Source organism: Serpula lacrymans, assembly GCF_000218685.1.
Source record: "Serpula lacrymans var. lacrymans S7.9 unplaced genomic scaffold SERLAscaffold_7, whole genome shotgun sequence".
Lineage (NCBI taxonomy): Eukaryota > Fungi > Basidiomycota > Agaricomycetes > Boletales > Serpulaceae > Serpula > Serpula lacrymans.
The window spans coordinates 1358195-1381205 of NW_006763296.1; the positions used below are offsets into that span (position 1 = coordinate 1358195).

Here is a 23011-nt window from a genome sequence, read left to right on the forward strand (position 1 = left end):
TAAATAAACTAGAAGCCCATTTTCAGTAGCAGCAGTGAGAATATGCATAAGAGGTGACAGATTACCTTTCCAACTTGGGGCTTTATGTCAAGAGATATAAGTTACCATTTTATGATACAAATATTACAAGCTGATGCTACATTATTTAACTTGAATTGATAGGAAGTGAGCCCGTATGGACCGACACCCATTAAGGCCTGGTTCATTCCACAGGGCAAAGACCACTTTTACTGGCTTGAAAAATGGAACATCATCAAGTGAGTCTGGGGGACAGCACTTCCCATTTGAATCATAGATGGGTAATATAGAGGTGAGAGAAACCTAAAAAGAAAACTTTAACCGGTGTAATGAAAATATAAAATGTGGCATACACCATTATCTGAAGCAAATTGCCATGAAATTCGTAATAAGCTTCCCTGGTAGCTATAAAACCTTGCTACTAATTCACTAGCATGGGTCTCTGAGTGTGTGTTACACCAAGTAAGTTTTTCAATATGTGAAAGGACTGTTTGCCATTCATCGAAGCTAGGCCCTTCCTCTAAAACCGGCTCTAACCAGCACAAAGCAGTTGGGGCCTGGACAAATTCAGGGTCTTCATCAAATTTTCCCACATCTCCATGTGTCATCAAAAAACACAATTTTGTTGCTATCACACATTCAACCTCCAGTGAAAGCTTGAAGTATACCGGAGGGACTTGAAAATCCTGTAGTGTACCTGTAGCAGAGCAATTGCTTGTTTCAGCCAGCTTCGATTTCAACAAATTTATATGAGTCTATGTCTGCTGTATCTGCCAACTGAGCAGGTAGACATATAAAGTACTCAGAAACATTCTCTCCTGTCGTGAATATGTCAAAGATCTGATTTTTACATGCTAACAAACATACTGTCTATTTCTGAGCTTAATTTTCTAAGCCAAGACCTAACCATTGTTTGAAAGTCTATTATTTCTTGAGTGATCGACATTGGGCTCTGATCCATCAGTGATTAGAACACTGACCGACAGTTTGGTATGTGTAGCGAGGTCGGCTATGGTGATAGACGCTTGAGAAGTGAGAAGCTAGGTACAGGGGACCAGCTAGTCAGTGCTCTGGGCTGACCTCATGCTGCTCTCAGAGACTTCTCTGGCTACTTTTCCAGCCCGCCTTTGGCGGCATCTCTCTTGCTATTACCAATTTTTCCAAAAAAGTAGAGTAAAGTATATGGTCACGTGACTTAGAAAATGAAAAAGTAAAAGTACAGTAAAAGTGAAGTGTGCACTACGGTAGGTGCTGGAAGTGTCTATTATAACACCTTCTATAGTAATATTATCAGGTAATAATGCCCCATCTGTGACAACACCAACAAGATGCAATCTTGGGGCACTGGAGCACAATCTCAAAGGCTACAACTCAAAGGAATCACTAATGCTGTTATACACTAGGAGAGGACTCACTGAGTCCTTCCCCATGTATTGCTCAGGTATATATACACTGCAATACATGAGGTACTGTATAGTTGTAAATGAAGTTTAGAGTCTGATGTCCAGCATGTGACCAGTCACATGGTGAGTCTAGACACTGGTCAGGTAATGCATCACATGATTGGTCATGTGCCAAGAAGTAAAGTAAATGGTCACGTGATCAGTCACGTGACTTGGAAAATGGAGAGTAAAAGTACAGAAAAGTAAAGCATAAGTAGGTGCTGGTATGTCGATTGTAACACCATCTAAGACAGACAATTATAACTATAAGGGCTGGCAGTCCTTGGAAATCACATTCATGCTCAACTGCGTTTTCATGGAATGTTATTGAATCAATTGCACTACCACCACCTGGAATTGCCATTGGAAAGTTCAAATTTTGGCGTGATCTCACAACTCATCTTGATGGTACTCATTGACAGCCTCACATTGATGCTATAGCTGGCTGGCTAATGTGCTAGGCGAGAATGGCAATAAGGAACTCCGAACTATGTCGCTGACCTCAGTGCGATACAACACTTACCCAACTTGAGTTTAGGTCTTCCGTGTTCGAATACCGTGACGGTGATGGGCTGGCCTATGTCTTCCAAAGGTGCATCCTAATAGGCTCAAATGACAAATGAGGCTTATCTGGTGCAAGACCGGCACGCCCTTGACGTGATATGTAAGTGGGCCCATGACTTCGAAGCCGATATAGATAGATATACCCCTTCCTTGATATTGACACTACCGAGATGATGTACTTTCAGCACATATAATAGTATCCTTTTGTTTGGTAGTTAACTAAGACGCAAGATTTTGTCCTCCTCCCTCGAATGGCAGCCAGTAGCTATTTCACCGTCTACTTCCTTCTCTCTGTCTCCGCACAGGAGTTTATCAGGCGTTTAACAAATAAATCATTTCACAGTCACAAGCCACCAAAACTAAAAGACCTCATTGGAGAACTTTGAATGTAATCAACGTCAGGTTAATGTGCAGGTATTTCATGGATTAAAGCTTCAGCCTCTGAGGAACGAGGCTTGATTGAACATTTGAACGGAGCTGGGTGCCTATAAATAAAAGGAGAGCCTGTTATTAGTCGTTAGAGCAGGACAAATGACTTTGCCACTCACGAGACGGTGCCCGCAAGGCCGTCAAGAGTGGGGGTGATCTCTACTCCGTTTTCAACCCATTTTGTGATGTTGAGCACTGCAAGAGTTGTTGCACATGTGATAAAGATCGATGCATCTGCGAGGTGCATGCCTGCCACAAATTGTGTAGCAACAGTTACAAGTCACGAAAAGTTGCACATACCTGGACAAATCCTGTAATATGGCTTCGTAAGATTGTCAGCGTAATTTAAAGATGAATAAGTGCAAACCGTCTGCCATATCCAAAGGCAACAGTCCGAGGATCAAGCTCAGGGTGATCCCCCAAGAACCTCTCTGGTTTGAAGAGATCAGGTTCGCGGTAGTTTCGTTTACTGTGAAGTATTCCCCTAAAACATACACGGTAATCAGAAGCGCTGTCGTGTCAAGATGAAAGGTTTGATCAATACCAAATATTGACTAGGATGTAAGACCCTTTTGGAATGAGATACCCGTTATGAATGTCGTCCTCCGCCGATGCGTGAGGGACGGCTAGGCAGATATGGAGGTTTTGGGTGAGGAGTAACCTTGCAAGCGAATTATCAAACATACATAGAGGTGCCACAGTGTGCCAACGCATGACTTCCTTCGACAAGGCTTCGACATATGGAAGAGCAGCGCGATCAGCCAAAGTGGGTAACCTGTCACTGCCGATAACAGCATCGATTTCGGCTTGAGCTGCCCTTTGAGCTTCAGGGTGTAGCGTCATAGCGAGGAAGAATGAGTATAGCGCGGAGACAGTCTGAAAAAGTGACTGTCTTTATGTCTGCCAGATTAAGCAAATAAGCAACCAACCGTATCTGCGCCAGCTGATCAAGGGATTATACTTAGCTGCGGAAATCTTATCTTACTTCTAATTAGAGTACATACCACCATACATCGCAGCAGCAGACCACTTGATAGCGTGCTCGTCATTCACAGACAAATTCGCTTCTCCGAGTAAATTAGAAACGAATGAGAAGGGAGCAATGCCGGCAGCCTAACTCAAAAGAAATTTCAAAGAAGCAAGATGTGAGTCCCAAGTTAGTATATCGAAGCTCCTTGACATTTCACTTGCCATCTGGTCCTTCACAAACTGATGAAGTCCGTCGACGGCTTGATACAACGTTGCTTTGTACGCTTTGGCGGTCTTCTGGAAGCTGGCGCCTGGAACCCATTCCGGGACATGTTTCACTGGAAGAAAGAAACATCTAGAACTGCCTGCATATATAATAAAGAGGACCAACAGAACGGTAAGAAGTCAACTAGATAGGCACCAACGACGGTCATTTCTGAGAATTGAGAGAGTATATCGTCGGCCACTTTAACCCATGGGTCATGGTCACCCTGCACGTCATATCCGTACGATATGCTTAAAATTATTGAACCTGCTGTCCTTTGTGCGATTTTGTGAGATTTTCTTTTGAGGGAAATCGTTGTCTGAAATAACAACTCACTTGCGAATATGCGTGATCAGATCGTCAGGGTTCTTCAAAATATCTTGTAAGAAGCGATATGTCAGACGCTCCTCTGTGGGATGGAAATTTTGCATTAGTGCACGACTTCCGATTAGGCGATGAAAATGTCGTCTATATTCGCGCAAGGTTTCACCATATCCTAGTAAAACGAGTGTATCGTTCCATCCAGCAAGGTCGCCCGCCATGATGAATCGAGGTCTATCAGAGTATATAGCACCCTTCTTGTCCAAAATATCGATCGCCAATTCTGCAGAGTTGATGACAATGAACCTGCGTCCAAAGATGTGGAAAGACAAGAGGTCTCCTAAACACGGATGTGAGTAGAGTACAACACAAACATCAATGAAATGATGAACATGCCATATTTCTTTTGCCAATCTGAAAATGCAAACCACGATTTATCAATAGGCACGTTGAATATGTTTCCAACGATAGGGAGTGATCTAGGGCCTGGCGGTAGTGGCCTAGAAGGCTTCAGGCTGAATAGTTGCTTGATGAGAAAGACTGCGAGGGCAGCCAAACACCAGTCCAAAAGCTTGAGATACATTAAAACTATCTGGAGATAGCAGGCCAGGAGCTCGGTGTGTAGGAAAGTACACTTTGGCGAGGTTTATCTTTGTCTTCTGGAAAGGTTGAACGTGAGAAGTATGGCGTGATAAAATAGCGACCACGGGCCAAGCACGAGAAGTCTTTGATCTAGGAACAAAAGACTTTCAAGCCTACTTATCTGCAAACCTACAAACGCGTCCAATTTAGAAGCTTTGAAAATTCTAGCGTGAAGTCAGATGATGATTGGGTCGGTTCGGACTGCTTTTGGATTCTTCGCCAGCATCAGGCAGCATTTCTCCAGGCCAGTCGCAGTCTTTCGGATGTGGTTCTTTTGCAGTAGGGAATTGGGAGACCCACGGTCATCTCACCTGCCAATCTAATGGACGTCTAAAAATATTTACGGTCTCTTGGCATGCATGCATCTGCAGGATTAGCTCCTCCTGGCCACGACCGTCTTCATCAGTTTAGGATCACGAGCGAGGAACGATGTGGTAGCTAGATAGGCTCTGCTTCACTTTAGAATTTTGCGTTTCGCATCCAGGGTATGGGTCTTTTGCGGGGTCGAGCCAGGGGCATACTTACGAAAGATTCATCCTTATCTTGCGTTTCCAGCGGACCAGCCCAGAATCAACATGAGAGTAAAAGGCTTACTTTGATAATTGCACCGTATAAGGGTTTGACAAACCGAAAAAAAAATTCCCATGCAACGCCCTGATTACAGACGTGTCGGAGCGTTGATATAACGAGCAACTGTCCCACCTGGTATATCAACACATAATCATCGTATGGTAATCCTAAAGTAGAAGACAAGTCGAGTGTCATGATAAACATGGAATGATCCACAGCTATTGACCGCAAATATTTACCTTCCAAGCACTAGCTTAGACCATAGGTTATTTGCATCCAACATCCAGTGTTGATAGACATTTAAATAGTACTGTGTTGAAAGAGCACCATGGTTTCTTCGGATGCCGCTCTGATTTGCAAATGTGCAGTCAAAATCATAGATATTTGTTCGGTATATTCCAAACGTTTCGAAGTGAACGACCAGAGCATTAGTGACAGTTGCAAAACACAATTGTACAAGTAATAACAGCACGTCCGGAAGGGCCCGTTATGTAAGCCACAGCTAAATACAAAGTTATGTTACCGTGACCTCTTAACCACCAGACCATCCCGAGTCGAGTCTGTGTGCTTAATATTTCTTGTATACTAGCTATTTACATGAAGAAATGTGGAGAGCCTGCATCAAAAACTCTCCTCTTCTGCGCTGCAAGGCTGCAAATCACACATTCGCTAAGGTGTTTGCTGGGACATCTCCAACTACTATCGCATCCTCGAAACTTGAGGTATGTCTTCGCAATTTATGATCTCTATCATAACTCATCAAGCGAATTCTTGATTCTGGTTTAGCTCCGCTGTGTCAGAAAAAATCAGCGGCCGTACTCCACACAATTCAAGCGGTCGGCCACTTCAGTCGCCGTTGCAAAGGAAACGGAAACCTTACCTTCAGACCAACTTGGATTTGCTGTCAACAGTGTTCACAGTGACCTCCCAATTACGAGTGCTGATGATCGTAAGGTCTCCGTCTGCTGGAGCCCTCAAAAATGGTCACGGTTGTACGTATTCTTGATCTGTGTAGTGTTTTTCCATTCTCCTGATTTTGCACCTGAAGTCATAACATATGGCTACGAGATCACTGTAGATGTCCACAGTGCTTCCATTCCGTGACGAAACAACGTCTAGTCAACACTTTCGAGGCACGTTCAACCTGGATTCACTGTTTCTTGGTTCGCAAAGCTAATTTGAACTCAGATACCTCCAGACATTAAACCTGTCCATGTTCATTCGACAGCGGAGGGTCTGGAGGTTATCTGTGAGTCATAACTCATGATTGTCTAGGTGTACTTCTAAAACTAGTAATAGGGCCTACCGCTGCCACTGAGCTGCATTCCTCTCTGTATCCTTGGTCTTGGTTAAGATCGAATTCCTACGACCCACCTATACACCCCATTTCACAGAGTAGCGAGTACGTGCCTAATTTTCCATCCATATTTCAATAGATATCTGACTTGAATTCAGCAAAATCCTGTGGGGCTCCAAAATCGACAAATCACCTCCCACCATAGCCTATGAAGAAGCTATGGGAGAAGATGATCGAGGGCTATATAAATGGCTCTCTCTCATTGTGCGCTTAGAAATGCACGTACAGTATTTTTGTACTCATCTAATGTTATTGCTTAGGATAGTTTTGGATTTTGCTTTGTCACTGGTGTTCCGCCTACACCCGAAGCCACTGAAGGATTGTCCGAAAGGATTGGATTTATTCGCGAAACTCAATGTCGATGGTTTATCAATTCAAATAACACCGATAGCTCACGTCTTTTCTAGATGGCAAATTCTGGGAATTTACCTCTGACCTGGCGAAAGGAGACACTGCATACACGACTATGGCTCTTGGAGCACATACCGACAACACATACTTCGTAAGCGGATTTGTAATGACCTTAGCATATTTCTTATATCCCCCATCAGACGGATCCATGCGGCCTGCAGCTTTTCCATCTACTCTCTCATACCGAAGGTTCTGGTGGTGCTACATTACTCGTTGATGGGTTTTACGTCGCTTCAATCATGAAAGAACTGCACCCAGAGCTGCACTCCCTCCTTTCAAGTGTTCCTATCCCTGCGCATGCTGCTGGTGAACCCACGGCACTATATCGGCCAAATCCATCATCGGGCTATCCAGTGCTAGGTCACGATGCACTGACGAAGGAGCTTATGCAAGTGCGTTGGAATAATGACGATCGAAGTGTAATGAGCCATTTGGACCCATCGTCAGTTGAAGATTGGTATGACTTAACAATCTACACATACATATCATACTTGTTCTGATCTTCATCGAAGGTACAAAGCAATCAGGACCTGGCACAAGCTTCTGACAAGTCATGACTCCGAGTACTGGATTCAGTTGACACCTGGTACCGTTCTCGGTGCGATTTCACTCGTGTTTAGGTTTTCATCTACTAAAACCCTGATTTAGCTGTTGATAACCATCGCGTACTTCACGGACGGTCCGCATTTGATGGAAAGCGCAGAGTGTGCGGTGCATATATTGGCGTTGATGAATATCGTTCAAAATTTTCTGTCCTGCGAGAGAAGTTCGAACATGGTCTTGTCTCTCAACCACAACAACATGGGTCCGATCGACACGCCGAAACACGTAGCGTTTGGAACTCTGCCCTCTGAATCGTAATTCCTTCTTACTGCAATTTATGGGGCGGTAAGCATCTCCTTGAACCTGACTACCAAAGCTTCATGATGGGACCTTGAGCGAAATACGCAAGATGCCTCCTTTACTTGAGTTGACGAAATCATCTCACCGACCATGGTCATATATCTGTCGAAATACATCTAAATGAATGAGACTCCATCAAATAAATATTCCTGACATGAACACTATGCTGATACCTGTATTGTTTACTCATTTACAACGGAACCCTGAATAATTCAGGCATTTTATGATTGCGTCTGTATTGACTTGAGGATGTAACCCTCCAAACCATCGCAAACCCAAAGCTCTTGAACACTGGCTCCAATGGGTCGGACAGCATAAACCTTTTTCTCGCTATCTGCACTTTGCACAACTACGCTCCCGTCCGTCATCCCTATGCGTATTTCATGCTCTTTATTCACGGTTAACTCGCCCTCCTTTCCTCCTGCGCCACGCTGTCCATTCTTTCCGTATGCTTCGGTAAGATCCCTGACAAGGTCCGGACACTCGAGGCACACTAGCCCATTGTTGATGGCATTGCGCTTGAATATGTCACCAAATGAACCAGCAATGACAACTGGCACGCCTGCCGCTTTGAGGGCAGTGGCAGCTTGTTCTCGTGAAGAACCAGTACCAAAGTTGTAGCCTGAGACAAGGATCACTCCTTGTTTCGTGATATCAGAAGCTGCAACGGGGCTCTGCTGCTTCATCAAATCAGCGACCAGTCCGGCGAACGAAGGATCATAATTTTCCATGACCACTTGGGCTTGACGCTCGAGGGTAATATCGTCTTGATAGGTATACTTTCCAGGATAAAGCGCGTCTGTGTTCAGGTTGTCCTGCGGTGCAAATAACAAACGACCAGAGAACGCATCAGGAAATCCAGGAAAGAGCGGTTCCTGGGATGAGGACGTTGATGAGGAGGAAGTTGATTCACCATTTGCTATAGAGAAGGTAGGTGTGCCGGCAATAGGCAGTTTGGATGAATCCAAAGAATCAGGTCCACAGATGTAACCTTTCACAGCACTTGCAGCAACGACCGCAGGACTACCGAGATAAGCCTGTGCCTTTGGATGACCCATCCTGCCCTTATAGTTCCTGTTAGTAGCACTGATACCAGTCTCGCCTTCCTCCAAGAGACCAGTTCCAAGACCGATACATGGGCCACAACCAGCAGGTAGCACTTTTGCACCAGACGCAATCAAAGTATCCCAATCCCCGAGTCTTTCGGACTCTTGCTGCACGATAGAGCTGGCCGCAGCAATGTAAAACTCTACCCCAGGTGCAACCTTGTTCCCTTTCATTACTGCAGCGGCTGCAGCTATATCGGAAACACGCGAGTTGGTGCAGCTAACAAGATAGGCTTTCTGTATAGCGATACGAGCATCCTCAAGAACTGGAAGTGGTGTAGACACCTTGACGCTATTCGGACCGGACACATGTGGTACGAGAGTAGACAGGTCAAAGATAAGATGAGATGAGTATTCTGCGTCCACATCGGACCGTAAATTAGCCGTACGGATAGCATCAAGCCTGCGGCGGTTGATGCGAGGGTGCTCTGGGGGAGGTGGTATCGACGAGGACGATGCCGAAGAGGCGAACGTACGCAGTTCAAGTTTTCGGAGTGCATTTTCGTACCAGTTGAAAAGTACGTCGTCAGCAGGGAAAACACCAACAAGAGCGCCCCACTCAGTCGTCATATTGGAGATTGTTAGTCGGTCGTCGATAGCCAAAGCAGGAATTCCGTCGCCAGTGAATTCGATAGCGGCGTTGAGGACTTCATCTTTGTTGAACAAGCCACACAACGCAACGATCACATCTTTACCCGTAACCCCAGGAGCCAGCTTCCCTCGTAACTCGACCTTGACCATTCGGGGAACTTGCCACCAAGTCTTTCCAGTTGCCCAAAGCGCGGCAGCGTCCGTTCTAACTATGGGTGTACCGACACAACCCACACCTCCGTACATATTGCTATGACTGTCGCTAGCGACAGTCATAGTATGAGGGAAAGCGTAACCTTCTTCCACTAACACTTGGTGCCCAATGCCTCGTCCAGCAGGGTAGAAATCAATACCATGTTTCCGTGCAAACTCCTCGATAGCCGCATATTTTGCAAGATTCTTGTCTGACTTGTTCTGAACGTCATGGTCTAATGTGAAAACAGTCTGCCTAGGGTTGTCTATCTGAGTGGCTCCAATAGATTTAAACCTGAAGAAAGATCAGGATAATCGTCAAAATAAGAGGAGTGAATTAAGCACACTTGGAGATTACAGGCCCAGTATTGTCATGGGTCATAACATGCTCTGGCCGAATCATCACATAGTCTCCCGCCTTGACAGCCTTTCCATCAGGCAGACCAACAGCATATCGTTGAACTACTTTTTCGATGACAGTTTGTGGGGTTCGTGGTTTGTCTGCTATGGTCGCCAGTGACCTTGCGGTACCCAGCCTGGTCCAAACGGGTGCCAACGAAGAAGGCAGGCGCATCATAGCGAGAAGAAAGGTAAGTAAAGGCCCCTCGTTGTCGTGAGTGACGGGGATCTATGTGGACTAGCAACAAAGTTTTTAGCAAACCATTACTGTAGAAAAGCACACTGAGCCGAGTAAAGCCGACTCGCCAGATGTCATGCTAACTTAGTTGTGCCTTTCAGTGTGCCCTTTAGTGCGGTCTGCTTATTTACTGCAGAAACAATACATGAATATTGTACAAGAACAACACTACGCATACATAGGATAAATATTATGAATATGTACCAGGCCGTACATTTCCCAAGCCCTAAGCACTAGCTACCCCAACTGCAACCGATGCAGTCACAGCGATAGGGGCGGTTGCGCCAGATTCCACAACATTATTCGTAACTGCAGTAAGGGTGGCAGTAGTTGCAGCTGATACAGCTTTCTCATCCTTAGTGCCTGATGCAGATTCCGGAGAACTGGAAGAGTGATTTATCTTGGCCTTCTTCTTTTTCTTCAGCAATCCTACGAGGAAGCGATGTGAGTTTTTCTTTCTTTCTATCCCATGCAATGAATATACACCTACCTGCCATTACAGCGGTCTTTACATTGTCCACCATTTCTCGACTTTGTTCCATATACTCTGAGTCGTCGAATCGATGTTTCTTACCGGCCAGTGGCTCTGGATCGGCTCTTTTGGAAGAACTACGCTCTGCTGCTGAAGGCGTTATACCCAGTTTCCTCTCCAGGGCCTCCAGTTTCGTTTTCTGCGCTTCTGCGGCAGCTCTCTTACGAGCGGGTTCATTTTCGACGTACTCTGCAAGTCTATCAGAATAACGTAAAAGGTAAGATAGGTAAACGGCTTTTCTTCTCCAGATACGGACATACTCACTTTTTAGCTTCTTTGATAGTGCTCAACCTACGTCCGCTCAAGTCTCTACAAGAATCATTATTGCTTGTTTTCTGACTGCTCATGCGACCCCCAGCCGCCCGTAGTTGAGAACCAAATCCACCTTTTCCACCCCTTAAACGCGGTATTAATCTTAAGGAAATAAAAGAAGACAGGTCCGCATCTGGAGCATGGAGGGCCGACAAGGAAGTTTCTGGGCTTGGAATGAGACCAGAGTGAGGCGAGAATGCAAGCTCATCGAAGCAAGGAAGGTCTGGGTAGCGATCATGTAGAAGGCCATACAGATCTCCGACTGGGGTGTCTTTTGGAACAGAAAGAGAAAGCGTCGGGAACGGAGGGAACGACGAGCAAAGGACTGTGATCGACATGGTGGATGGTGAACAAGAGTGGCGGGACTGCCCGAATGAAATAATGCATTGGGTAACTACATCACGTGACTCGTGATTCCCTTGCACTCGATCGCGCACCAAGGTGACCATCATTCTCAAACCTCAATACTTCTTACCACCATCGACTACTACGCAAGCCAGCAATAAAGCGCAGGAATTGTAACCAAGACCTATAGAAATTATGGATTATCTGCACGGTTTGAAGGAATGGACACCGGCATTTGTCTGGCCTGCTAAGTTTTGCGTCGCTACAACAGTTGCGAGCTACGTTTTATCCGTCGTGACAGGAAATGTTTCGCAGGTCGACAGAGTTTGGACATTTTTGCCAACGATATATACAGCATATTATGCCCTTATGCCTTTATGGCCTCGCGCCTCCCCGACGCCATTGTTTCCCTATACTCCTCAGGAGGTCGATTCGTCGATCACGAGCGACTTCAGTCCCAGGGCATTACTGATGCTTGCTATGGTGGTACGTCCCTCATTGTTCCAGCTACCTTCATTCGAATGTTTATACGAATCATTTAGACTACGTGGATGTTCCGGTAAGGCTGCATGACGTAACAGTCGGACCTTGTGTTTGAACTTGCATTTACAGGCTCAGCTACAACACTTGGCGGCGTGGTTTGTTCAATCTGTAAGTTATATGTGGTTGTAATCTTCAAACAAGTTTTAATGAATGGTTCTTCCTGACTTCGCAGAAAAGATGAAGATTATCGATGGGAAATATTGCGTCAGAAAATACCCTGGTACCTTTTTCAAGTATTTAACCTAACGTTCATTGGTTTGAATCATTTAATTTCAAATTCTGTCATTATGTCTGACAATTCATCTTAGCCATTGCTCAGAATATCATCCTCTTTCTTCTTGGCATACCAACGCAAGCTGCCGCCGCTCAACCGCACACACCTCTTGCTCCCTCGGATTACGTGCTTGGGACCCTTGGTTTTCTCGCCATTGCAATAGAATTCGTTGCTGATAATCAGCAATACTCGTTCCAGACATGCAAACATTCGGGAAAGCTTGTGGCCAACGATTGGCCTGGTGCCCGAATTCGTTGGACTCCTGAGGATACCAAGAGGGGTTTCGCGACAAGAGGATTATGGGCATGGTCTAGGCATCCTAACTTCTTGTGTGAGCAGTCGTTTTGGGTAAGTTGCAACTTCAGCTCGATTTACGATCCTACAATGGGCTAAACACGCATATGTCAGATAATCATCAATCTCCTCCCTTTATTATCCCCCTCATCTCCCAGTCTCACTTTTCCTCCCTCTTCATTGACGTCACTCGCCCCTCTTGCTCCCTGCCTAGTGTTGTGTACCCTGTTCTTCTCATCAACTCGGTTCTCAGAGGCTATCTCTTTATCAAAATACCCTGTGGCATATGCGGCATATCAACGGAGAGTTGGAATGTTTGTACCCCTAGCAACCCCCCTGTGGGGATTTCTGCTCCGTTTACAGGGAGAAAAGGACGAAGTGGATCGACTTATATTTGGCTCACACGATGCGAAGAAATCGGAGTAAATGGTCTAATAATGCCTCTTGAAAAAAAAACCCCACATTTCCTTTGACGCCCTTAGTATTTTACCTTTCAAATTTTGGACCGGGTATGTGATAGTACGAGTTGTACGATATGTGTTTATCATCCGTTTTGCTAATCGAATGTCTGGTTTATTCGAAACGGAGCCCCTCAGCGAAAAACTCGGAATTTATGCATAGCTTCGTTCTTGACAGAAGATATGTTGCAGATCGCATAAAGTAAGGCGGTGCGTTCCATGTCACGGTGGTTGTCAGTCTCCTTCCGATAGTCTGCTTTTAGAAGACCAGTAGTCTCGTAAAAGCAGACCGTATTGGCGGGAAGACATTCGTTCCTGATCTACATCGTTGTACGGAATCACAATTTCCCAAGTAAATATATCAAGCTCGCCACGTTGAGGTCATATGAGCGGCAGCACGTTGCTACACTTTCATCTTCGAAGCTTTCTTCTATCTCATCTGTCTATATGAACCCTTCCAAAGGTATAGCTCCCATCTCGCCCTTTACAACTCTTACACTAACGCTTTATCTCTTGACAAACGCAATGGGTCTTACGCTCCTGGAGTGGGCTTTAGCTGCCCTAGGGGCATTCCTTATCAGGCATCTGCTCAGGTCAAAGCACTCGCCGCCGCCAGGTCCTAAACCACTTCCTTTCATAGGAAATATCTTCGATGTGCCAACAGACAAACCGTGGCTTACGTTTGTAAACTGGAAAGCTAAATATGGTACATCCATCCCTCCACTAGGATTTAGTTTATGACTCACCTTTTTTGAAGGAGACCTCATGTCCTTCACCATCTTTAGACGCAGAATGGTCATCATTAACTCTGCAGAATTAGCGGCAGATATTTTAGACAAGAAGAGTGCGATCTACTCTGACAGACCGCGGCTTGTTATGGCTAGTGACCTTGTCGGATTCAGCGATTCGACTCCTCTCCTGCAATACGGTGAAACGTTACGTGAACATCGAAGCTTAATCGGAAGTCGTACACTTATGCACGAATTTCATCCAGTCCAGGAGAATATAATACATAACTTCTTACAAGATGTTTTGAACAATCCTGACTGTGGTGATTTGAACACCCACATTCGCAAGTGAGTTTTTGTGTATAATGGTTAGATCCTAGAGGCCTCATATTATCCCCCGAAGAATGTCAGGTGCGATAATCTTGAAGATAGCCTACGGATACGATGTGCAGGATGGAAACGACCCCTTGATTACACTAGCGAACCACGCACTGGTCCAGTTCTCAGAACTAGTCGGCTTTGGTGCTTTTCTGGTCGACATGCTACCGTTTTGTTTGTCTCTATCCACAAGTTCACAGGCTGTTTCTGACATGTCATTTCCTTCTTCGCAGTGAGATATGTTCCAGAATGGTTTCCGGGTGCAGGTTTTCAGAAGACTGCTAAAGCTTATAGAGAAACATTAAACGAGGCAACTGAAAGACCTTTCAAGTATGTCAAAGACCAAATGGCGAGTAAACTGCCAGGAATTTTGATTAACGTAATTTACTAAGGTCTCCTACTTTGGAACTAGGCAGCTGGTATTGCTCCTGTCTCGTTCATATCTAGCTGCCTTGATAGGGCCGACTTGACAGCCGAAGACGAGAGTATCATCAAGTGGACTGGTTTTTCACTTTATGTCGGTATGTCTTTATGAAACTGCCAATGTATTGATTTACACTCATTCCGGTACAATCCAATCGAGGTGGTACGGATACGGTTTGTTGTTTGGCCCTCGCTTCACATCAGGCTTAAAGACAATCACAATTATAGACTGTCTGTGCGGTATATTCCTTTTTCCTTGCCATGACTTTATACCCCGAAGTCCAAAAGAAAGCACAAGCAGAGATTGATGCCGTTGTTGGCAACAATAGATTACCCACTCTGGCCGATCGCGTTTCTCTTCCTTATGTTGAGGCATTATCGCAGGAAGTCGTACGTTGGCATGCAGTAGTAACATCTAGTGCGTCGATTTTACTCCAACTATCCTGCACTCGAGTTCTCTTTCTTAATATCTGAAATATTTATTTTCGTCTAGCCATTCATGTTGCAATGGAGGACGATACTCATAATGGGTGTTTCATTCCAAAGGGGTCATACGTTTCTCCTAATATCTGGTATAGATTGTTGTATATCTCTTGGGTGCATGGAATCTGAATATTTCGTTTTGTAAAGGGCAATACTTCACGATGAACGAACCTATAGCGAACCTGAACTATTCAAACCAGAGAGGTTCTTAGGAGACCGTCCCGAACATGATCCCCGCACAGTTTCATTTGGATTCGGTAGACGGTCTGTCCCGGTTTATTCTGGTATTAAATTCGTTTTCTGATATACACATGTATTATAGCATCTGCCCAGATATGTCTTTACAACAGCTACCTCTTGTACGCCTCGTGTTAAGTGTGCTGTATGGTTTCCGCTAGGCATTCACCTTGCAGACGCATCGATTTTTATCTCGTCTGCCATGACTTTAGCAGTCTTCAGCATTGAAAAGTACATCGAGAATGGAGTAGAAATTACGCCCAAAGTCGAGCCCCCTACATGCATAATGGCGTGAGTGAAAAACTTTCATCTTTACTATGCTGCATCATTTGAATGACTTCTTGCAATAACTAGACACCTAACGCCCTTCAAATGCTCAATCAAGCCTCGTTCACTAGAGGCCGAAGCCTTAATCCATGAAACACCTAGTATGTAGTGCAGTGATATGGTCTTAATAAAGGTTTACGACAATTGTAAAGTACCATAATAGTGCGATCCAGAAGTTACTAGTACATACTCGTCGCCTGGTCGAGATGAAAGTCGAAAGTGCTACTACGTTCGCACTACCATATTTGGAAATAACCAAATAGCTACAACCCATGTGACCGCTTGACTCAACGCCGGGAAGGTACTTTGTCACTTGGCCACGCGATTGATCGCCGATGTTCTCGAATGTAATAGAAAATTCAACAGAAAATTCTTTGCTCGACGGCCTGGAAGAGACTCGTAGCTTCAAGAGGGCTCACCCTTGGATATAAAAAATGACCATGTGAAGTGCCTTCTCATCCCCAGAATTTACAAACTCACATACCCTCTGCATAGTCCGTGCAACACGCTCATCAGCGTCTCTACACATACGAATTACCACTCCTCGATCAAACATGTCCGTAACACATTTCTACTATGATCCATTCGTAACCTTCGACCGTCTCTTCGACGACGCGTTCTCTACACGATTTCAGCCATCGAGCTCGGACGGGTCCAGAAGGAGTTTGCAAGGCTTTAAGCCAAGGTAAATATATTATTTTCTTTGTGAGACACGACAATGCTCACCTTTTACCTGTTCTTTTAGAATGGACCTTCACGAAAACGCAGAATCCAATACTGTCACGGCGACCTTCGAGCTCCCAGGTCTGTCTAAAGAGAATGTTAACATCGAAACCCACAACGACCTTCTCACCATCTCCGGCGAGTCTGTTTTATCTGAGGAGCACAATGATGCTGGGTTCGCAGTCCGTGAACGGTCATTTGGCAAATTCTCTCGCACTTTGAGGCTTCCTCAGGGTACTAAGGTGAGCTAATCATCGATGCTCACACATATAGCTTCGAGGGTATTGATGAAATGCGGTTTTTAGCCCGACGATATCAAGGCAAAGATGGAGAACGGTGTTTTGACCGTGACATTTCCCAAAGTAAACCCCGAGCAAGCTCCCAAGCGGATTGCACTACTGTAAAATAATCCCAGCTTCAGGTTGTATGGTTTGGTTAAATTTCAGGTTCAAGTTCAGGGAGTGCCGAGACATTGTGTGGAGGTAATGGAAGCAATTGTATTTTGAATTGTATTGGCCTTGATAATAATACTTGTAATGAATCATAATGACTGCAAGGACCACCTTGAAAGTAACTCTAAAGGATGAAAAACTCACACTTGGTCCGCAAAAGGTGAGCAGCAGTTTCAGCAATACCAAACCCATTTCCACCGGCATTCAATAACCAGCGTTCGTGATGGCTATCATTGAGGTGACTGTATTTTGCGGTGCATCCTCGTGGAGGTCCATTCCGTTCGTGTATCATTGCAAATGGATCAAAGTGTATACATATTTCCTTTGGCCTCAGACTGGAGGTCAAGCTGTCTTGATTTGTTCTGACGTCTGTCATGCGCTTTTTCAAAACTGACAAAACGGGAGTTGGTGTCCAAAGCTCAGAAAGCCGACGCAAGCCTGATCATGAGCGGCCGTGGTACTTGATTTGGCTCCTAAAGGCAGTGAAAAACAAGGTTCTCTTCACAGACTCGAAATAACCCTGGTTACGGTATAAGTATCTATGACATTATTGATGGCACTCCCTTGATTATAGCTCCTAACTCTCTGGTTGGTGTATTTGGACAAGATAGACTGAGGAGCTCCGAGTCAAGATGGGTCTCACGTTTTTGGACTGCTCCTTAGCTGCCCTTGGGATCTTTCTCATCAAACGACTGCTCAGCCCAAAGCCTTCTGTACCACTACCACCAGGTCCTAGGCCGCTCCCCATTGTAGGAAACATCCACAACGTCCCTCTTGAAAGATCATGGGTCATGTTTGCAGATTGGAAAACAAAATATGGCACGTTCTCCGTTCCCTTGATACTTATTTGCCGCATTGTTCATATACACCTAGGGGATATTTTATCCTTCCATGTGCTCGGAACCAGACTTGTCATTGTCAACTCGGCAGAAATGGCAGTCGATATTTTAGACAAGAAGAGTGCAATATATTCTGACAGGCCATCATTCACTATGGCTGGCGAACTTATTGGTTGGAAAAATACGTCCATTTTCCTGAGATATGGTGAAACCTTCCGTGAACATCGACGAAACTTTCACCGCCTGATTGGAAGTCGTGCGCTGATGCAAAAATTTGATCCGGTCGTGGAGCAGTTCACACGTCGCTTCTTGCAAGATGTTTTGAAGAATCCTCATCATGATAAACTAAGACCATATATTCGCAAGTGAGTCTTTCTGCGTGTTTTGCTTAGTTCTCGAGAATCTCACATATCTCATAAAGAATGGCAGGTTCAATAATTCTGAAGATATCCTATGGATACAATGTACAGGACGAAAATGACCCATTAGTTAAGCTGGCGGATCGGGCTGTCGCTCAGTTTTCAGAGCTGGTCGTCTTTGGTACATACCTAGTGGACATACTGCCGTTTTGTTGGTCTACCTTCATACTAGCGCAAACTGTCCTTGACTTTTTTTTACTTTTTTATAGTGAAATATGTGCCAGAATGGTTTCCGGGTGCCAAGTTTCAAAAAACTGCTAAATCTTACAAAGTGACCTTGAATGAAATGGTAGAAACACCTTACAAATTTGTCAAGGACCAAATGGCACGTACCATCCCAATGAACTGCTGTAGTATGCTAACATTAACCTTCTTTACTTTTGAGACAGGCGGCTGGTGTTGCACCCTCCTCTTTTGTGTCTAATTTGCTTGAAGAGTCAAATTTGACTGCTCACGAGGAACATGTCATCAAGTGGTCAGCTGCGTCCCTGTATTCTGGTATGTATCTTAATCAGAAGTATAATGGCTTATCAGCCTTCATCTGAACACAACTCAACCCAGGTGGTGCGGATACGGTGGGTTGGTCAGCAGTTAGTGAATTTGTAGGGCTGATAATAGTTGACCATGTTTTTAGACTGTTTCTGCAATATACTCGTTTTTCCTCGCCATGATATTATATCCCGAAGTGCAAAAGAAGGCTCAAGCAGAAATTGATGCCGTCGTTGGCAGTAATAGATTACCTACTCTGGCTGATCGCGCCTTCCTCCCATACGTCGAGGCCTTGGCAAAGGAAGTCGTGCGTTGGCACGTAGTGGCACCTTTGAGTGTGTTTATTTTTGTCTATTCTCTAAGTAAGCTTGGGAGCCCTTTTTCGATGTAGCCTTCCAACACGTTGCGATGGAGGACGGCATCCATAACGGATATCTCATACCAAAAGGGTCCTGTGTTTTAGCCAATATCTGGTATTGGTTCACCTCATCTCAGAGGACAATGAATCTGATTACTGTATTTTCTCTAGGGGAATACTCCACGACAAAGAAACCTACAAGGAGCCTCATCTATTTAAACCAGAAAGATTCTTAGGGGATCATCCCGAGCTTGATCCACGAACTGTTTCATTTGGATATGGACGACGGTTTGTTCTTCTTATAGTCAACTCGCGCTGATGTTTTCATCTCAAAAACTTTTCTCAAACCATAATACAGGATCTGTCCAGGCACGTCTATGACTTTGTCCGATTAACAATTCTCTCCCCTAAATTTGATCTATAACTTTCACCAGGTATTCAACTTGCGGACTCTTCGGTTTTTATCTCGTGTGCGATGTCTCTTGCGGTCTTCAACATGACAAAATGGGTTGAGAACGGAGTAGAAATCACTCCCAGTGCCGAGGACCTTCCTGGCACCATCTTGTGACTATCAAATTTTATTGGCACTCCTCTCTGACTGACAGTATATTATTTTACAACTTTATAGGCACCCGGCGCTGTTCAAGTGCACAATCACGCTTCGTTCTCCAGAGGCTGAAGCTTTGGTTCTTGAAACGCCTGAATATTAACATAACATGATCGATTTGGTATACATTTTCCCCTGGAGTCCTCTCATAATAACGATTAGTATCCGTTATATACACAGTGTTGTAGTTAAGGTCGTGTTATTTACATATTGTCTTTCTCGCTCTATAGTAGTACTCCAAGTTTGAGGTTAGGGTTTGTGACGATTGAGCCTAAGTCATACTGCAAATGTGCTTTTACCGCAACATCTCATAAACCATTGACATCTTTCCCGCTTTGGTTTGCAATGGCACTCTCCAATTTATCAACGTACTTCGGTAGGACTTCGAGAATGCTGAAGGAGAGCAGTGTAAAAAGTGCATATGTTTTCCGTCCATCTCAGGACCAATTCTAATGCAATTTGTCCAGTTCTAAGGATGGAGGGTGCAGACGAACCTTCTCGTATTCCCAAAACACTCTTCACACTCAATTCAAGAGAAGACCTCCAACATTTTGCTATGGGCTGCGATGCGGATATTGGAGGCCTGTCATCTTGTCATCTCGACCTGGATGAATCAACCGACATCAATAAACGCATTCAGAAGAAGGCTACCGCACGTTTCTGGGGAGAGATGAACTTGGGTGTTCGACCAGAGGTTCAAGGGAAAATAAGGGGAGGGTATGCAGGGTTTCGGTCAAAGGCACGTCCAGGCAGGCTTGCTTTTGCCAAAGACCTCTCCTGAACGCAGACCTTGTCCAGGTCCGACCAACCCTATTCGGTGAGATGACAGACGACGTCTCGAACCACCGGTATCTTGCTCTGCGACTGCGATTGGGTGGCCACGCTAGGACTCGCAACTCCTATTTCGTAAACATTCAAACGGATGGACCCATCACCACTGACCTCTGGCAACATAGATTATACTTCCAGAGAAATGACGGCGACTGGGAAGATTTATTTGTATGTTATATATCTAAGCCCAGTTCGTCCTACTAGTTCACACATCTAAATACTAGATTCCATTCGAAAACTTCGTCCTTACCAACACTGGTGAACTAGTCCAACATCAGATCACAATGTTACGGGAACGCATCCGCACTGTCGGTATATCACTACTTGGTGGCAACAGTGGTGTTTCCGGATCATATGAGCTGGGAGTCGATTCCATTCGTGCTGTAAACAAGGAAGACGTGACAAAGCCACCACGTAAGTCCATCCTTTTCCACAACACAGTTAGTGATCGTTGCTCAAGAGTACTCAGTTACAGAAAAAGACTCGTCTCATGGTACACAATGGGAGCGAGGGCCTGTGTAGTAATAAACATACATATATGCTGGTAATGCTTTACCACAAATTCCACTGTACACTCCACGCATCTCCAATGTCCAGCAGTGGTGACCAGCTCACATCGTCAGTCTTGAAAGGTCGGGGAATAAAAGGCGGTTATAATCGATACAAGAGAGGCAGCACCCTCGGGCTGTATAAGATGAGTGGGTTATGCTAGTGATTATTGCGCTGTCTATGGATGTCCGAGTGTGGCGGTGATGATCAGGCAACTATACAGCCAGAACAGCATCCATCATGGTTGTCTTCGTTCAAACCATCACCTCTGTTACCATTACTGTAGGCTTCAGGTTTGCTGGCGGCAGAACCAGCCATGAGAGGTCGACCAGTTTGTTGTAACTGTGGAGAAAACTGGCATCAATACAGCCGATACTCAAAGTGATTGCACTTCACCTTGTTAAATCTTCGAATCTCTCGAACAATGTTATTGAAAGCATCGTCAACATTGAGCCTGGTTTTTGCAGAAGTTTCGATGAATTTACAGCCAAAGTGTTTGGCGAGATCACGTCCCTCTGCGGTCCAGGATATTATCAAGACTGTTCTACCTGCCATGCAAAGCTACGAACCATTCATGCCCACTTGTCGCTCGTATTCCAGGTCGCACTTGTTTCCAACTAGGATCACTGGGCAAGGACCATCTTTGACACGAAGGAGCTGTTGGTAATAAGTATTGATTTCTTCGAAGGAATCCCTCGATGTGATAGCGTAGACGAGGAGAAAGCCTTCACCAGTACGCATATAGTGCTCACGCATGGCGCTATATAAATCATCTTCAGCTTGCGTTGAGAGCGGAAAAATGAAAACGGATAAAATCGCAAAAAATATCTTACATATATTCGTCTTGGCCAGCTGTATCCAGGACATCGAGAAGAGCAACCTCATCGTCGATGATGCACTGTTTGCGATACGAGTCTGGTATGTAAACATTAGATGGATGACGTACTTATCACACTGCAAATACATACCTTCAATAGTAGGGTCATATTCTCTTACAAAATGGCTTTGAATGAACTGAATGGTGAGGGCCGATTTACCAACCCCTGCAGCATCACTATGTTCATAAACTCGACATGGCCGAGCTCGAAAACCTTCTTACCACCACCGCCCACGACGACAAGTTTATACTCTCGCAAGAATTGTGCCTAAGCAAAATGAATTACATGAACACCGTTCGAACTATCATGAAGTCACATACCCGAGACATGACAAGGGCAAAGGTCGCCTATTGAAATTAAGTGCAAGGAAAGGAAAGGTTTACGCAACAGGAAGACGTGGGCAAGGACAGAGCAGGTGCAAACAAAAATGAGAAGTTGACCAGTATCGGCTTGAGAGGTGGATTTATAACAAGTTTTGACACACCAAACAACAGCAAGCTGTTTCGCCCGTTGCTTACATCGAGTACGAGTATTGGGAATGTAAGCATCCAGATCAGATGAAGGATGGCTGTGACTTTGATGAACTGCGGCGTTTGTGGGAACGGACTGGTCTATAATTCGCAATGCGAAAATTTCAGCGTTTGACAGTAATATAGAAAGCGGATTTTGCAAACTAGAGCCTATGCAATGCCAGAGCGGCTCACCTGACAGGCTGGCAGTGATATCCCCCGTCTCCGGAGTGGCGATAGGTGAGTGGATCATCGGACAAGTCCTGAAAAGTAATAAACCAGCCTGTTAAGGCGGACAAAGGGGAGACAGCAGAGATGGAAGATCGATAATAGGATATACGGTCTGATGTATTTTTTTGCTCAACGGGCATGAACATGTTAAGCCTTATACAAATATCAGTACGACTAGCCACATTCGCATCCTCTGATGGAAGTAAAACTAAACCTGTTATCAATCTCTAGATAAGCGATAAGTAATCATGACACATACTGTAAGAAAACATTTCGCAGGTGCAGCACGCGCACTTATCGGTGAAAGGTAAAAGGCATATGAGTATCTAAGCATCACGTATCCATCACAAGTCCGAGTCATGCTCACGCTTTGCA

General features: G+C 44.9%; 10 protein-coding genes across 10 annotated transcripts; 6 read left to right on the top strand and 4 right to left on the bottom strand.

Moving 5' to 3' along the window:
- Nucleotides 1–2427: 2427 nt before the first annotated feature.
- Nucleotides 2428–4591, bottom strand: SERLADRAFT_438263 (uncharacterized protein; the record flags this gene model as incomplete). The annotated part of the gene is made up of 12 exons (XM_007318595.1): nt 2428–2509; nt 2573–2702; nt 2754–2764; nt 2821–2937; nt 2998–3079; nt 3140–3329; nt 3383–3396; nt 3458–3566; nt 3660–3760; nt 3814–3962; nt 4024–4314; nt 4383–4591. The coding sequence occupies 12 exons, from the start codon at nt 4589–4591 to the stop codon at nt 2428–2430; spliced, it is 1485 nt and encodes a 494-aa protein (XP_007318657.1).
- A 3086-nt stretch (nt 4592–7677) lies between these two features.
- Nucleotides 7678–10422, bottom strand: SERLADRAFT_468242 (uncharacterized protein; the record flags this gene model as incomplete). The annotated part of the gene is made up of 2 exons (XM_007318596.1): nt 7678–10075; nt 10128–10422. 2 exons carry the CDS (start codon nt 10355–10357, stop codon nt 8113–8115), a joined length of 2193 nt encoding a protein of 730 aa, XP_007318658.1.
- Nucleotides 10423–10525: 103 nt separating this feature from the next.
- SERLADRAFT_468243 (uncharacterized protein) lies at nt 10526–11619 on the bottom strand (the record flags this gene model as incomplete). The annotated part of the gene is made up of 3 exons (XM_007318597.1): nt 10526–10846; nt 10908–11146; nt 11214–11619. The coding sequence occupies 3 exons, from the start codon at nt 11597–11599 to the stop codon at nt 10644–10646; spliced, it is 828 nt and encodes a 275-aa protein (XP_007318659.1).
- Nucleotides 11620–11653: 34 nt separating this feature from the next.
- Nucleotides 11654–13300, top strand: SERLADRAFT_468246 (uncharacterized protein; the record flags this gene model as incomplete). Its single annotated transcript, XM_007318598.1, has 6 exons — nt 11654–12092; nt 12149–12165; nt 12219–12257; nt 12322–12404; nt 12458–12771; nt 12832–13300. The coding sequence occupies 6 exons, from the start codon at nt 11802–11804 to the stop codon at nt 13141–13143; spliced, it is 1056 nt and encodes a 351-aa protein (XP_007318660.1).
- A 400-nt stretch (nt 13301–13700) lies between these two features.
- Nucleotides 13701–15860, top strand: SERLADRAFT_408541 (uncharacterized protein; the record flags this gene model as incomplete). Its single annotated transcript, XM_007318599.1, has 12 exons — nt 13701–13881; nt 13933–14251; nt 14284–14314; nt 14356–14455; nt 14515–14660; nt 14694–14802; nt 14985–15122; nt 15198–15276; nt 15335–15451; nt 15510–15562; nt 15586–15715; nt 15779–15860. 12 exons carry the CDS (start codon nt 13701–13703, stop codon nt 15858–15860), a joined length of 1485 nt encoding a protein of 494 aa, XP_007318661.1.
- A 348-nt stretch (nt 15861–16208) lies between these two features.
- On the top strand, nt 16209–17057 carry SERLADRAFT_390216 (uncharacterized protein; the record flags this gene model as incomplete). Its single annotated transcript, XM_007318600.1, has 3 exons — nt 16209–16436; nt 16497–16716; nt 16780–17057. The coding sequence occupies 3 exons, from the start codon at nt 16306–16308 to the stop codon at nt 16876–16878; spliced, it is 450 nt and encodes a 149-aa protein (XP_007318662.1).
- SERLADRAFT_468254 (uncharacterized protein) lies at nt 17041–18321 on the top strand (the record flags this gene model as incomplete). The annotated part of the gene is made up of 4 exons (XM_007318601.1): nt 17041–17086; nt 17501–17745; nt 17800–18130; nt 18187–18321. Coding segments are annotated over 3 exons (651 nt in total), but the record flags the coding sequence as incomplete, so codon positions are not given.
- A 177-nt stretch (nt 18322–18498) lies between these two features.
- On the top strand, nt 18499–19895 carry SERLADRAFT_468258 (uncharacterized protein; the record flags this gene model as incomplete). Its single annotated transcript, XM_007318602.1, has 9 exons — nt 18499–18509; nt 18574–18682; nt 18746–18759; nt 18819–19008; nt 19065–19146; nt 19203–19319; nt 19390–19400; nt 19466–19595; nt 19660–19895. The coding sequence occupies 9 exons, from the start codon at nt 18507–18509 to the stop codon at nt 19739–19741; spliced, it is 738 nt and encodes a 245-aa protein (XP_007318664.1).
- Nucleotides 19896–19953: 58 nt separating this feature from the next.
- Nucleotides 19954–20491, top strand: SERLADRAFT_390226 (uncharacterized protein; the record flags this gene model as incomplete). Its single annotated transcript, XM_007318603.1, has 2 exons — nt 19954–20053; nt 20106–20491. Coding segments are annotated over 2 exons (215 nt in total), but the record flags the coding sequence as incomplete, so codon positions are not given.
- Nucleotides 20492–20760: 269 nt separating this feature from the next.
- SERLADRAFT_468264 (uncharacterized protein) lies at nt 20761–22448 on the bottom strand (the record flags this gene model as incomplete). The annotated part of the gene is made up of 7 exons (XM_007318604.1): nt 20761–21360; nt 21415–21533; nt 21588–21778; nt 21852–21933; nt 21987–22061; nt 22118–22163; nt 22217–22448. 7 exons carry the CDS (start codon nt 22223–22225, stop codon nt 21226–21228), a joined length of 657 nt encoding a protein of 218 aa, XP_007318666.1.
- Between the last annotated feature and the right edge of the window lie 563 nt (nt 22449–23011).